Genomic DNA, 16,870 nt, shown 5'->3' with positions numbered 1-16,870 from the left:
AAAAAAAAAAAAAAAAGACAGAGCCAAACGTCCACTTTTAGGGATTTTTTTTTTTTGAGGGGGTGTTCAGAGGCAGGAAATATCCACTCAACCTACACCCAGAGAGCAACAAGGCAGGGAGAAGAGGGGAGGGAGGGGGAGACCTGGCCCCACCAGGTATACCCCCAAGCCCACTCAACCCCACCACTCAACCGTGCTTCCACAAAGGCCAGGAACCTGTATCAAGCCAGAGCTGCCAGGGTATGTCTGGCCATCTGCTAGATAGAATATCAAAAGTGAGACTGCTGCCAGAGTTCTATACAGCAGAGTTCTGACATTCTCTCTCTCTCGCCACCTGCTGGTAGACAGAGATAACCCATAAGTCTCTGGATTGATCTGAGGGACGCTTGTTTTAAGAAATAAGGTTTTACTTTTCTCAGTGGTTTGTATAGATACAGTTCATCTAACTTTATAACAGGTCTACAACAAATACACAACGTACACTCAATAAAAAAATGAAGCATGTACAGACTCGTCAGTTCAGAATCTCATAATTATACTTCTTTACAAAGAATTTTAAAACATGCCACTGCACAGCAGATTTTAAGAGGGTTTTTTTTTTTTTTTTACACTTCATATCTGTGGAAAGATTCCTTGGTAAATCTATAATTACCTGATGAACAAGGCATCTGGAAATTAGGATCATTACTGTCCAAATCTGGTAAACAGAACTGGGTGCTTGCAGATCCTAGCATGGGGTCTTTGTCACTAAGCATGTTTTTCAGCGAGTCTTCTAAGATATTGTGACTTCCAGTAAAATCATCACAGCCTTCATTCTCCAGGTTAGATCCTAGGAAAAGGGCATCATCTAAGTGTTCAGCGGGAATTAAATGGTTAAATGTATCGACTATATCCATGAAGACTTCTGTATGTTTCAGTTCTGTGGAAACAAAATTTAAAAATATGTCATAAATGTGCCTTCTAAAGAAAAAAAACACCTTTGATTGTGTAACAATCATGAATTTCATATTTCAAATCGCATTTAAAAGTCAGGATAACTACACAGATTTACTTAGGTTAGAAAAATGTTAAACGCTTTGCTACTCACTGATAGTAAGAATTGTATCAGTCCATTAGAACATGTAACACTTTCTTTTAACTTCTGTGATTATCACTGATACTGTGTATGCTTATATATAACTAGAGAGAAGAGTGAGAATCTACATACTACACAAGTAACACAAAAACACACACAAACTTCATTACAATACCCGTGGTTTCTAACAGTGGCTCAAAAGTAAAACTTCTATAGCATACGTGTTGCTTAGAAACAGAAAACAACAGTATAGATGGGCATACTGGCAGTCACCAATTCAGATCGCAAGTACCTGACAGAATCCCAAACAGTAGCAAGATTCATGCTACTGATCCCAGGAACAAGCAGTAGCTTTCCCCATGTCTAGCTCAATAGAAGTCTACGGATTTTCCTCCAGAAACTTGTCCAAACTTTTTTTAAGCCCAGATACACTAACCACTACTAGTACTATTTATTTCTATAGCGCCACTAGACATATGCAGAACTGTACACTGAACATGTAAGAGACAGTCCCAGCTCAACAGAGCTTACAATCTAATCAAGACAAATAGGATAAATAACGGAATTACTCAAGGTGGGAATTATAAAACAGACATGGGTACTGAGCAAGTGAACAGGAGTTAAAAGCAGCCTCAAAAAGATGGGCTTTAAGCCTAGATTTGAAGATGGCCAGAGATGGAGCTTCATGTACTGATTCAGGAAGTCTATTCCAGGCATATGGTGCAACAAGATAAAAGGAATGGAATCTGGAGTTCGCAGTGGAAGAGAAAGGTACAGGTAAGAGAGATTTACCCGATTAACAGAGTTCCTGGGGAGAAGTATAGGGAGAGATGAGTGGATAAGTACTGAGGAGCTGCACAGTGAATGCACTTGTAAGTCAATAAGCGGAATTTAAACCGTATGCGGAAACGTATAGGGAGCCAATGAAGTGACTTGAGGAGAGGGCTAATATGAGCATAGTGACACTGGCAGAATATAAGTCATATAGTAGAGTTTTGAACAGACTGAAGGGGAGAGAGATGGCTTAGTGGGAGACCTGTGAAAAGCAAGTTGCAGTAGTCTAAGCGAGAGGTGATAAAGAATGTGAATAAGGGTTTTGGTAATGAGCTCAGAAAAGAAGAGATGAGTTTCAGAGTTTAACTATTCTTTGAGTGAAAAAAATATTTTCTCCTGTTTGTTTTAAAAGTAGTACCACATAACTTCCTAGTCATTTTACTTTTTGAAAGAGTAATTTTAAAAAATATATCAATTTATGTTTATGTGTTCTACACCACTACGTACTTTGTAGATCTCTATCATACCCCCCCCCCCCCCTCAGCTGTCTGTTTTCCAAGCTGAAGAGCCCTAACCTCTTTAGCCTTTCCTCATATGAGAGGAGTTATATCCACTTAATCATTTTGGTTGTCCTTGTTTGAATCTTTTCTAATTCTGTTATATCTTTTAAGATATGGCAACCAGAATTGCACACAATACGCAAGATGTGGTCGCACCATGGAGCAAATCAGAGTCATTATAATATTTGTGGACTTATTTTCTACCCTTTTTTCCTCTGATATTGAGGGACATAATTGAAGATCTTGATGTTGGAATGGCGTTAATTACTGAAACATGACTGCAAGACACAGATAGACCTTTTTTTGGTTAATTTGGGTCCTCCTGGCTATAAAACATTGCATGCTCCTGGGATGCAGAAAAAAGGGGAAGGTTTGGGTATTGTTTATAAAGTTTTTTTCATTTAAAATTTATAAAAGTTACTAGTAAAAAAGCCCCGTTTCTGATGCAAATGAAACGGGGGCTAGCAATGTTTTCTTCTGTGTGCATATGGGAGTGTGTGTGTCCCTGCCCTCTGGCCTCTCTCCCCTCCCCCCTCTGAGTCCTTCACTGTTACAGAGCCAGCGATTTGATTTCGTGCTCTGCTGTTTTCCTTCACTGACTGTGTTACAGAGAGGGCGGGGCAGACACTCATAGGGAAACCGGATATCTCGCCCCCTTCACACTTCCAGCTGGAGGCTTCATAGAACGTTGGTGTTGCTTTTTATATAGAGAGATAATGAAACCAGACTTAGAGATTAAGCTTTCAGACAATGCACTGGAGTGCTCGATTGGGATTATTCTAGTTTATCAGCCACGTGGTTTTTGGTCTAAAGCGGAAACCCACCGAATTGCAAAATATTCTTCCTCCTTTTCAAATGTTATTCTGGCAGGAGATTTGAATTTACACGTGGAAAACAAGCAAGATCTGATAGAGTGTAAATTTATAGATTATATTTTCAGTACAAGACTAAAAACATTACCTATAAAAAGGGTCACTCTCTTAACCTAATAGCTTCCTGTAGTTTAAATCAGGAGTTTTCAGCATCTCCAATACGTTGGACTGCAGTTGAACGGTCTATTATATGGCTAATTTTACTTTATATCTATTATGTAATTACTAGTAAACAAGGCCCGTTTCTGACACAAATGAAACAGGCGCTAGCAAGGTTTTCCTCGGAGTGTGTATGTTTGAGAGAGTGTATGTGAGAGTGACTGTGTGTGAGAGAGAGAGAGTGAATGTGCGAGAGTGTGTGTGTGTGTGAGAGAGAGAGAGTGAGTATGGGTGCGAATGTGTCTGTGAGAGAGTGTGTGTGAGAATGAGAGTGTGTGCAAGTGTGTATGTGAGACAGTGTGAGAGAGAGAGAAAGTGTGTTTCACACAGATAGTGTGTGCAAGAGAAAGAGTGTGTGTGAGACACAGACTCTCTGTGAGACTGAGTGTACGAGACCAAGAGAATGTGTGAGTGACTGTGTGACACAGAGAGTGAATGTGATACAGTGTGAGACATAGAGTGTGTGAGAGATAGTGTGTAGAGTGAGAGAAAGACATTGACTGTGAGAGAGAGACTGTGTGTGTGACAGAGATACCTCCCCCCCTCCCTCTCTCTCTGGTGTCTGAGCGTTACTGTGCAGGACGCTGAGCTCTGGCTGTGCTTCAAGGAACTGACCAATCCTATTTAACAGAATGCACCTCCAACATTCTGAAGCCGAGAAACCTTGTGTGGTTGGTCACTTCTGCTTGTGACGAACCCCGAAGTATGTGATGTCAATTCAGGAGATGGATACAGAGAGCAGGAATGCCTCAGCCATGCAGTCAGCTTCAGAATGTTGGAGGTGCGTTTTATTATATAGGATAGGACAAACTTAAATATTATTAAGGAAAAGTCTAATTTTAATCCTAGGAGGAGGATTGATATCAATAGTTTTTGGTCCTAACAAAACATCTAGGTTCCACCTTTGCCGATTCATCTCAGATGCTAAGAAATTGGGACTGTTATAAATAAAGCTTTGGATCAATTTCACAAAGAAAAGATGAAGGGAAATCCTCAAAGCAAAAATCTCCATGGTTCAATGAAATATTAAAAGATCGGCATAGATCAGAAACTGGAATGGAGAAAGATGATCAGTTCCTATAAAAGTCTGCAGTGACAAACTAAGAAGGTCTATTATCAGAAATGAATAGGAACTGGACAATTAGTAAGGTTTTATTCAAAACCTTCAGATCATTGACAAACTCTTCATTAATTACTCAAATATCTGAGGAATTACAACCTACTATGGAAGAATCAGCTATTCATTTTCGAAACAAGATCGAAAACATAAGATCTGCTTTATTAAAATTGGGCCCTGACTATTATTTGAGTCCACGTGATATAGCCAATCAGCAGGAACTTGGTATTAAAGCTGATTTAGTTTGGTCTGATTTTGGTAAAGTTAAATCTGATGAGGTAAATTCCCTTTTAAGAAAGCCAGTTGGTAAGTTTTGTTTTCATGATTATTGTCCTTCCTACTTACTAAGGACCATTCCAACTCAATTCAACTTACCTCAAAGAAACACTAAATGTGAGGCAAGAAACTATCTCAGATTACACCTCCCAAATTGCAAAAAAGTGATCTACAAAACTGTCCACTTTGCAGACTTCACTTACCTAGGAACCAAATGGTGTAACTCCTTACCACCCAAAATAATATACAGGAATATACTAGATTCCGCAAAATCTTCAAATTGTTCCTATTCAAACAAACCCTCACAAAGAACAACCGTATCTCAAACAAATTAATTATTACCTGCCCATCTTCAAATCCTTGCTCAAAACCCACCTCGTCAATGTTGCTTTTGGCACCTAACCATTATACATCTTTTCAGGAAATCTAGACTGCCCCAATTTGATTGACTGCACTGTTTTGTCCTCCTTCGAGCAGGGACTGTCCTCTGTGTTAAATTGTACAGTGCTGCGTAACCCTGGTAGCGCTTTATAAATGTTAAGTAGTAGTAGTAGTAATAGTAATTGGTTATTACTCTATATACCATTAACTTTCTCTTTGCTTCATGTACAATTTCTCATTCATAACAGATTTCTAAATGTTAACACCCATAGTTATCCCGTATGTTTATGATACAGTATTGTAAAATTGGATTCTTACAACAAATTACTTTCTTATGTATCCCATACTGTTTACTGTAAGCCACACTGAACTCAAACTTGTTTGGGATAATGTGGGATATAAATGTTGCAAATAAATAAATAATCATAAATGCATTACTTAGGGAAGGTAATTTCCTGAAGAACTTGGGAAAATAGTTCTAACTCCAATTCTGAAATCAGATGGTTCAGACTTAACTGAAGCATCTAATTTTCGCCCTATTGCTAGTATCCTTGGCTCACTAAATTAATAGAACCTATAGTTGCATCACAGTTACTGTCCTATTTAGACTCACATTAATGTCTCCATGAGTTTCAATATGGATTCAGAACCATGAACAATACTAAGGGCTTGGTTTACTAAGCTGCGCTATGGGCATGTTAGCTTTTTTTAACGCACGTAAATGGTGTACGCGTGTTAAATGCTAACGCGTCCATAAAAATGTATAGGTGCATTAGCATTTAACGCGCCTTAATTTACAGGTGCATTAAAACGCTAACGTACTTAGTAACATACCCCTAAATCTCTATTGGTGACACTGTTTACTAAAATTACGACCTTATTAACGGGGTCTTTTAATAAAGATTAGCTCGAATTATCTGCAGCAAGGCCCATAGGAATAAAATAGGCCCTGCTGCAGATAACTTAAGCTAATCTTTAGTAAAAGACCCCTTATGTCAAAATATTCCACCTGTCCTTATGAAATTGATGTTTTAGGTGCTTTCGACACTGTTGATCGTGCATTATTGCTAAACAGGCTGAGTAATTTGGAATTGGCTAGAAATGTCTTGAAATGGTTCAAGGCCTTTCTTAGCAACAGGCAATACAGTATTAGGAAGAATAGGAAATTTTTGGTTGCTTGGTGTTCCATTTTTGGTGTACCTCATGGCTCACCTTTGTCAACGGCGCTGTTTAACATCTTTAGAAAATTACCCAGGGAAATCATAAACTCTTCACTATTTTATGTTGCCTCTTATGCTCATGAAATCTTTATCTTATTACCTTTGCCAAAGGATAGGTATTTTAGTTTCTGAATGTATTTCAAAGACCCACTACTGGGCATCTTCAAATTTATTAAAACTAAAAACAGCTAAGACCAAGCTGCTCTAAGTTGACACATCAGTAACTAGAGTTCCACAAAATCTAGTCCTTAAAACAGTGGAACTAGTGTCCTTTGACAAATCATCTAGAGTATTAGGTTTTATTTTGGATATACATCTATCTATGAAACATCCAGTTAATAATTTGTGCAAAGGGGTGTTTGCTAAATTATGACAGCTTAGAGGTATAAGATCTTTTTTTTTCCCCCAATACAGTTTTGATTGCTAGTGCAAGCTATAGTTTTGCCACATCTGGACTATTACAGTTCTTTGTATGTTGCCATCAAATTATGTTCTTTTAAAAATACTTCAATTATTGCAGAACTGTGCTGTGAGATTAATTTTTGGTCATAAGAAATTTGAACATGTGACACCACTGTTTAGGGATCTTCATTGGTTGCCTATTGCTGCAAGAGTGAACTTTAAGACGATTTGTTTAGTCCATAAGATTTTTTATGGTTGTAGTCCATCAGACCACATTAATTTAGTACAGTATATATCATTAAGTCGGCCTACTCGTAGACAGCACTCTTTAAACTTAGCTCTTCCTTCAGTAAACAAGATTCATTATAAATGTTATATGGATTGTTCTTTTAGCTATTTTGCTGTTAAATTATAGAATTCCATCCGTATCCAACTTCGGGATATTTCAGTCTATTATCTATTCAGGACGTCTTTGAAAACGTTTTTATTTCAGAAATATTTTGATTCATTGTATTTGTGTTCTGATTATCCACTGTAATCCACTATGATTCCTTGAGGGAAATTAGTGAGATAGAAAAGCTGGAATAGAATAGTTTCTAATAATTCGTACCATTGTTTGCTTTTTTGGCCACCGTCATACACTGGACAGAAGATTTCAGTATATTATCTATAATGACACCTAGATCTTTTTCTTGGGTACCGACTCCTAAGGTGGATCTTAGCATCAGTAACTATCATTTGGATTATTCTTCCCAATGTGCATCACTTTGCATTTGTCCACATTAAATTTCATCTGCCATTTGGATGCCCAGTCTTTAGTTTCCTAAGGTATGCCTGCAATTTTTCACAGCCCACGTGTGCTTCACAACTTTGAATGGTTTTGTGACATCTGCAAATTTAATCACCTATTGTTCCAATCTCCATCATAATAGCCCTGACAAAAAAGCCTTGTAACAAAATAGCCCTTGACAAATCAGCCCCTAACAAAATAGCCCTTGACAAAATGGCCCCTCATACAAAATAACCCATCACAAAAATAAAAAGTATACTAGAAAAAAAAATCGTTTACTAGAGCTCTGAACGGATTGAATATTACAGAGAAGTCAATCAGCCAAAATTCCATGTGTTCTCAGAATAAGCTCAGCCTCTACCCCAAAACTCTTATGTAACTTCCACCAGCCCCAAAGGGGATCTCCACTCCTCTAAGTAGCCTACTCTTCTCAATATCCACCCAATATTGAAATATACTAGACTTATTCCAATGCAACTGTAGATTCTACAGCAATACCTAATATTGCCTACAAAAGTCAGAAGGACTGACCTCCCTCCCCTACCACACATATACTCACTTCAGTTGTTGCAGAGCACCATCAATCAAAACCAAGGCTTCTGGCTCCCCCATAAAACTGGATCATACATCTATCCAATGCATGAAAAAAAATGATTCAGGAGCCCAAACCAGAAGCACATTAAAGATGTATAATACCCTAGACAGCCAAACTATCAGAACTGCATTCACTCAACCTAACCAACTGAGGTGCAAACATAACTGTGTACTCTCCTCTCTCTACAATCTCTTCATCAATGGATGATAGTTAAGCTGAAGTAGTTCACTCAATTGCACCAATAGCAAGACGTCAAGATAGCACACCGCCTTATTATTCCACTGAAACAGACACACTAATTGGGCCTTCAATAACCATAAATCCCCCCTCCTCTGGGCATAATCTTGGATTTTGCCAGTTTCAGTTTATATCCCAATACCACCCTAAACATATCTAAGATGCCCAAGAAAGCAGGAAGTAAATTATTCAGCTCTGCTTTATATTGCAACACATTGTTTGCATACAAAGCAATGCATTGCTCTACTGACTGCACTACCATACCATTGAGCTGCAGAGTTCCGAACCAGACTCACAAGAGGCTCAATGAAAACGGCAATATGAGCAGAGAAAGTGGACAGAAAAGCTATCAGAATCCACCTCATTCCCCTTTCCTTCTCTGGCATCCCACCCCTTATATGTGGTGTATGTTCGGCACCAAAAAACAGCGCATGAGTGAAAAATAGCAGTAAAAACAGATAAAAAATAGGTAAGTGGGCCATTTTGTTGGGGGGGGGGGGGGGGAGCTAATATGTTGGGCCATTTTGTTGGAGGCTATTATGTCAGGGGCCATTATGTGGGCGGGCTGTTTTGTCATACACTATGTCGGGGGCCTTTTTTGTTAGTTTTTTTTTGTCAGGGCTATTTTGTCTTGAGGCTGTTTTGATGGTTTAAGGTACACCGGGGTGAGGGGAGAAGAGGAGGGAGTTACTGAATTGCAGGCAAGGCAGGGAGAGAGATGCTGCACTGTGAATCGGGAGAGGTCAAAGGCCCAGAACGATGGCAAGATGCTGGTCAGTGGGAGGGAAAGGATAGGAGAGAGAGAGAATGGAACTGGGGGGGTGAAGGGAAGGGAGAAATTCTGGCCAATGGAAGAGAAGGATGGAAAGAGAATAGACGTGGGGGAGAGAGAGAAAAATTACATGGGGCAGTGAGGGTGATAAGGACATAGAGAGAGATACTGGACCTCGTGAGTGGAGTGGATAGGAGACAGGAGAGAGATTTGGGTCTGGGGGGGGGGGGGGACAGGGACAGATGGGAGAGAAGAGAGCTATTGGACCCCAGGAGTGAGGGGGGAGGGAGGAAGAAGAGATATTAGACCCTGGGGGTAATCAAAATGCAGCCCTAGTTATCATACATTTTCCTTCAAAATTATTATATTGAAATATTATAATGCAAACATAACCATCCAATCACAAAATTACAAAACATTGGCACCATGTCCTCTTGTCACGCATGAAAAATTACTGAGACATAACATCTCCAAGGTGTTTTCCTACAGCAAGCTTGAAAAAGTCCATTTTAACACATAAGTACATAAGTATTGCCATACTGGGAAAGACCAAAGGTCCATCGAGCCCAGCATCCTGTTTCCAACAGTGGCCAATCCAGGTCACAAATACCCGTCAAGATCCCAAAAATGTTCAAAACATTTTATACTGCTTATTCCAATGTTACAGAGAAGGGCTACTAAAATTATTAACAGGATAGAATAATGTTCTTGAGAAAGTTATAGAGATTAAGAGCTCTTCAGCTTGGAGTAGAAGAAATAACTATGGGGGAGATACGATAGAGTGGGAAAGGAAAACACATTATTACTTTAAAAAACACAAAAGCATAAAAGACATGCAATGAACATTGAACACAAAACAAATCATAGTCAATATTTTTTCATTCTCCTGGGCTCCCTGATCTCATCTCATGGTTTCCAGTATCATCTCTATGCTGATGACACCCAACTGTATCTCTCCACACCAGACATCACCGCGGAGACCCAGGCAAAGGTATCGGCCTGCTTATCCAACATTGCTGCCTGGATGTCCAACCGCCACCTGAAACTGAACATGTCCAAGACCGAGCTTATCGTCTTTCCACCAAAACCCACTTCTCCTCTTCCTCCACTTTCTATCTCAGTTGATAACACCCTCATCCTCCCCGTCTCATCTGCCCGCAACCTCGGAGTCATCTTTGACTCCTCTCTCTCCTTCTCTGCGCATATCCAGCAGATAGCCAAGACCGGTCGCTTCTTCCTCTTTAACATCAGCAAAATTCGCCCTTTCCTCTCTGAACACACCACCCGAACTCTCGTCCACGCTCTCATTACCTCTCGCCTGGACTACTGCAACTTACTCCTCACCGGCCTCCCACTTAGCCATCTATCCCCCCTTCAGTCTGTTCAGAACTCTGCTGCACGTCTCATATTCCGCCAGAAACCGATATACTCATATCACCCCTCTCCTCAGGTCACTTCACTGGCTTCCGATCAGATACCGCATTCAATTCAAGCTTCTCCTTCTTACCTACAAATGCACTCAGTCTGCTGCCCCTCACTACCTCTCTACCCTCATCTCCCCTTACGTTCCCGCCCGTAACCTCCGTTCACAGGATAAATCCCCTCCTCTCAGTACCCTTCTCCACCACCGCCAACTCCAGGCTCCGCTCATTCTGCCTCACCTCACCCTATGCTTGGAACAACCTTCCTGAACCCTTACGCCAAGCCCCCTCCTGCCCGTCTTCAAGTCTTTGCTTAAAGCCCACCTCTTCAATGCTGCGTTCGGCACCTAACCCTTACCGTTCAGTGAATCCAGACTGCCCCAATTTGACTGCCCCTATCGGACCGACCGTTCACTTGTCTATTAGATTGTAAGCTCTTTGAGCAGGGACTGTCTCTCTTTGTTAAATTGTACAGCGCTGCGTAACCCTAGTAGCGCTCTAGAAATGTTAAGTAGTAGTAGTAGTAGTAGTAATTAAGTTTTGCAACACCTTGCCAAAGAATGCAGTTAACACAACTGGGTTAAAAAAAGGTTTGGACAAATTCCTGGAGGAAAAAATGTCCATAAACTGTTGTTAAGGGCTCCTTTTACAAAGTGGCACTACCAATTAGCAGTGCGCTGGATGCAAAAAAAGCCCATTCAATTCCCACAGGCTTCTTCGCATTCAGAACACATCAGTAGCGCCACTTTGCAAAAGAAGCCTTAAGGTAGCCCTGGGGAAAATCACTGCTTATCCTTGGTGATTAGTAGAATGGAATCTTGCTACTTGTGGCTTGGATTAGCCACTGTTGGAAAAAGGATGCTGGACGATGGATCTTCAGTCTGTCCCAGTATGGCAATGCTTAGGCTCTTATGTTTTCTTACACATGCATGTAAATACACCTTAACTGGTTCTAGGAATGTGCAAAACTAATTTTTCAAGTGCAGGTTTTTTGTTTTTTACTTAAAGTATTCTGAGAGAAAAAAATGGCATATGGCAACATCATAAAAAATTAAATAATCTTCAACCCTGAATTTTAACGTACATAGTATAACTAAATAACCGCTTTAAAAATCAGAAACGCAAAGATACCAAGTCACACGCATTAGGCTGCCCTCACACGTATTCGGGAACAGGGGGACCAGTCTCCCCTCCCCGTGGTCTGCTATCTCTCCCTCTCTCTTCCACTCTCCTCTGTATAGCATCTCCCCCTGCCTCCCTGGTAGCGATCAGGCACTTCTCCCTCAAACACACCCCCACCCCCAAACTCATACCAGAGATTGTCCACCAATCCCGTAGCTTTCCTTCTCCGGTGGCCCGTTCCCTATGACAACTTCTCTCTCTCTCCTCTCTCTCTCAAGCGTACCGTACCGCCCTCCTCTGACGCAACGTCCTGTTTCCGGCAAGGCGGGACGTCGGAGAAGAAAAGTCGAGGGGCCGGGCCTGCAGCAGCGGGCGATCTCAAAAACGAATTAGAAGTAAAGAGCTGCACGGGAATGGGGTTTGCAGGAATCCCACGGAGATGAAAATATTTTCTGTAGGGTTCCCGTGGGAATGTACGAACCTTTCGGTGATCACCTACCTACCTAGGCTTCTCCATGACGTCCAAGTACCACTTCTTCCTCCCTTCAGTAATTCAGCGCAGCCGCACTTACTCTCTGATCGGGCTCCTGCAGCGAGGCTCGCACCTACTGACGCATACACGGCACGGGCTAGTAGCGTCAGAACAAGTCACCTGATCTACTGGCGCATGCGTGTAGCGACCTCCACGTGCAGCGCTCGCTGCACATGAAGGTCAGTAGACCCAGGGAGGTTTAATAAACTGGAGTGAAAGTGAGCTTATCTAGTTCACTGTATGCAAGGAAGCCAATTTGGGCAAGCTAAGTTTCCCCTTCCCAACGCAGCCGTCATCCTCGTTCACTCAAAACACAGCAAGCAATCCTATGAGTTGCTACATCCACATTGTCGTTTTTTTTATTGTTGATCCATCTGTAGCAAGTCTAAAGCTGTTTCACTTGGATAGACAGTGCCTTAAAAGGTGGAGGACAAAAGGATTTTGTTTTGTTACTTATTGGACAGCCTTTTAATTTATTTGAAAGCTTCTCATATGTACATATAAATATCATGAAATAGCAATTGAATATCAGTAAAACAGCTTTAACAAATATTATATCTGGTAGAAAACAACAATTTTGACAAAGTGTGACTGCCTTTAAAAACATATCTTTCTTTAAACAAGAGTTCTCCTTAGTATTTGAGTGTAAATTGCAGGTTCTGTTTTGAATATATTTATAACTTGCTTTCCCCTAACTTCCCCTCCTACCTCCCTACCTTTCCCTCCTCTGTTACTTATATATTGATATGACTCCTTGTATTTTCCATTTCATATCCCTGTATCATTATAAATTAATAAAAAATTTTCAAGAGAAAAAAAAAGAAACAATTTTAAACTCTGTAGTTTGTGCTCATTTTTCTACACTACAAACTAAATAAATAATGGCCAAATTTCAGTGAGGACATCCTGTTTCCTGATGGGTTCATCTTAAATGTTGTAATCTGCCTTGGGAAGCCTGGTGTTATAAAGATGGAATATATTGAAATTAAATGGAAGTAGAATTAAACTCTCCTTTTATTGGGGCACATGGAATCACATAATCTGTTTTGTAGAAGTTTACCTTTTAGATACACAAATGGATTATTCTGTTGTTTGAGCATGTTTCAGAGACAAGTGGTTTATAAGTCAAAATAATACAAATATTTTCTGTCAAACAGATTCATTTGTTGAAACATAACTAAATGGGCTATGAGCCCCTAATGCAGTCCATTGGTTTTCTTATATTTTGTTCTTGTGATGGCTTATAATGTGCCAAAACTGGAAATACAGTGAGACAGAATAATAGAATTCAGTAACATCCAAAACTTGTTTTTTATGTTTTAATCATCTTCATTAAAAGCAAAACATGTTGGTTGATAAACTTCATACAGAACAAGAAAATAATCAGTAAACCATCCAACATGGCACAATAACAACTTTTACAAAGACCATACCCCACCCCTCCTGTACTCCCCTCCCTACCTATAAGCCCACCTGACTGTTTCCACCCGCCAAAATAACACAACAGATGTACAGATCACTATGACTAAAAGCATTTCACAACAAGCACTGCCTTCACTGTATACAAATCTCTCTTATGAATATTCATTGTCAATATCCTGACCAACCTGACTGCCTTGGGTAACTCCAGGACCAGGTTATCCTAACTACCATAAGAGGCAGACACGGTCGTATAATTAACATTATAAATATTTGTATTTGGGTAATAACTGAGAAAATGCTATTAAAAATTATATTACAAAGCATGAAGTTAACTTGGTTAACTTCTGCTGTATATCAACCAGTAGTAAATAATAGTAATAAACTATATTAAGTGCATTTTTTCTAATATACCACTGCATTCTTCAAAACAAGGAGCAAGTTCCTACAAACCATCCTTCTCTTTTGATCTAGGCACAGAAAAAAAAAAAGCTTTCGAATGCGCCCTGGTTTCAACCTAATACATGTTAAATGTGGGATATGAATGTCATAAATAAATAAATAAATAGATAAGTACATAAGCACTGCCACACTGGGAAAAAGCCAAAGGTCCATCAAGCCCAGCACTCCATCTCCGACAGAGGCCAATCCAGGCCCCAAGAACCTGGCAAAACCCCCAAATTTAATAACGATCAATGGACTTTTCCTTCAGGAATCTGTCCAGACCCCCTTTAAACTCAGCAAGGCCAGCTGCCGTCACTACCTTCTGCGGCAATGAGTTCCAGAGTCTAACCACGCGCTGAGTAAAGAAAAACTTTCTCCAATTTGTTTTAAACCTACCACATTCTAATTTCATCTTGTGTTCCCTGGTTCTATTATTGTTAGAAAGCGCTTCACATCTGTCTGCTCTACCCCACTCATTATTTTGTACACCTCTATCATATCACCCCTCAGCCGCCTTTTCTCCAGGCTAAAGAGTCCTAGATAGAAACCCTGAATGTTGAGCACCTGATTCTCATAACATTATGAAAAAAGTCTGTGCACAAATATAACACATGCTAGGGTGTCCCTGTAACCAGCCCCTCCAGCTGACCACTGATTAAGATTTATAGCAAATTGCTACTCTACCTATGAAAAGTTATGCCGTTATTATACCTCTTCTATGTACATCCGTATGCTGCACAAGCTGGCATGTTTGATAAGTGAGCTACTGCTGAAAAAGGTGTGAGCAAAATCTAAATAAAAATAGAAGTGAGATTAAATAAAAATGCTACGAACAATGGAGAACGACAAGGTGGATGCAGCAGCTCATAGGTTTGCTTGCTTTGTTTTGAAAGAACGGGGATGACAGCTGCGCTGGGAAGGGGAAACTTAAACTAACCTAATTGGTTTCAGTGTTCTGACATCACTTCATCTCCTGTCTATTAAACCTCCTTGGCTAGACCCATGCGCCTGTAGATCAAGTGATGATGACTTCTGATGTTGCTGGACCGTATATTTATCTGTGTGAGCTTCGGGGCCACAAGCAAGTATAGTGGCGCTGAATTATTGAAGCAAGGACTCCTAGGACTTGTTGCACAGTATTAGGCTTGCCACCAAAGCGGTAAACATTAAATAATTCACCGTGAGGTTTTTGGGGTTTTTTTATTCGTGCCGGTTCTATGAATAATTTTATTCATAAAACATTTGCATAGACTTGGAGATGTAGTTAAGGGCAGACTAGGGGTCAGAATAGGTTATAGGTAGAGCATGAAATTAAGCTGCTCTGATTAAAAACTTAAGCCAACTAAATACAAATTTCACCTCCCCCCTCCTTCCCTGCCTTTCTCTTGCGCTCTGTGGAATGCCCACTCTGTCTGTAACAAACTTTCCTACATCCATGACCTCTTTATCTCTCGTACTCTCCATCTGCTTGCCCTAACTGAAACTTGGCTTTACCCTGAAGACTCTGCTTCAGTTGCGGCCCTATGCCATGGAGGTTATCTTTTCTCCCATACTCCTCGCCCGGTTGGCCGCGGAGGTGGTGTTGGGCTACTAATTTCACCCTCTTGTAGATTTCAACCTCTTCTTCTACCTCTGTCTCACTGTTTTTCTTCCTTCGAAGTCCTTTCCATCCGTCTATTTGCTCCTCTGTCTCTCCTAGTAGCAGTCATTTATCGACCCCATGATAAGTCCCTTTCTTCCTTTCTCACTGACTTTGATGCTTGGCTTTCCTTCTTTCTTGAACCTTCATCTCCTTCGCTCACTCTTGGGGATTTTAACATTCATGCTAATAATCTGACTCTTATGCTTCGCAGTTTCTTGCTTTAACATCCTCTTTCAATCTTCAACTGTGCTCCACTGCCCCCACTCACCAGAATGGCCACTGTCTTGATCTTATCCTCTCCTCAAACTGCTCACTCTCCAGTTTCTGTGCCTCAACTCTTCCCCTCTCTGACCATCATCTGATAACTTCCCAGTCCCGTCCAATCTTAACCAATACATTTAGGAATCTTCAGGCTATTGACCCTTCTACTCTGTCCTCTAATGTTTCAAATCTCTTCTCTACCACTATGTTATCTAAGTCTGTCAATGAGGCTGTCTCTTCCTATAATACTATTCTCTCCTCTGCTCTGGATACTCTCGCTCCTCTCATTCCCCTTTCTGTAAAACGTACCAAACCCCAACCTTGCCTGACCTCTAGAATCTGCTACCTACGTTCCTGTGCCCGCTCTGGCAAACGCCTTTGGCTGAAATCCCGTGCCCATGCTGACTTCATACATTTCAAATTCTTGCTGACCTCCTTCCAGTCTGCTCTTTTACTTGCCAAACAGGACTATTACATCCAGTTGACAAATTCTCTTGCCCCAAAACCTCTCTCCTCAAAGTGCCTTCACCTCCAACCCCCCCCCCCCCCCCCCCCCCTTCACTTTCCCCCCAGACTCTGGCCGAGTTCTTTCATGATAAGGTTCACAAGATTAAACATGAATTCTCAACCAGGTCACCTCCACCTCTCCTTCCCTTAATCCATTCTCTCAACCCTCCAACCCCTGCCTCCTTTTCTTCCTTTTCTGAAATCACTGAAGAGGAAACTACACATCTTCTTTCCTCCTCAAAACTAACTACCTGTTCCTCTGATCCTATTCCCACCCATCTACTTAACACTA

At 40.7% G+C, this 16,870-nt stretch overlaps 1 protein-coding gene across 1 annotated transcript in view; it reads right to left on the bottom strand.

Moving 5' to 3' along the window:
• PHF3 (PHD finger protein 3) overlaps positions 1-12,384 on the bottom strand; it is a 264,231-nt gene extending 251,847 nt beyond the window's left edge. Inside the window, 2 exon segments of the mRNA XM_030199001.1 lie at positions 653-919; positions 12,277-12,384. Of these exon segments, the coding sequence (XP_030054861.1) occupies positions 653-896 (244 nt within the window). The 5' untranslated portion in view covers positions 897-919; positions 12,277-12,384.
• Between the last annotated feature and the right edge of the window lie 4,486 nt (positions 12,385-16,870).

This window comes from Microcaecilia unicolor, chromosome 3 (assembly GCF_901765095.1).
Source record: "Microcaecilia unicolor chromosome 3, aMicUni1.1, whole genome shotgun sequence".
NCBI classification, from domain to species: domain Eukaryota; kingdom Metazoa; phylum Chordata; class Amphibia; order Gymnophiona; family Siphonopidae; genus Microcaecilia; species Microcaecilia unicolor.
Note: the sequence above shows the minus strand (reverse complement) of the source record. Positions and strands in the feature narration are given on the sequence as shown.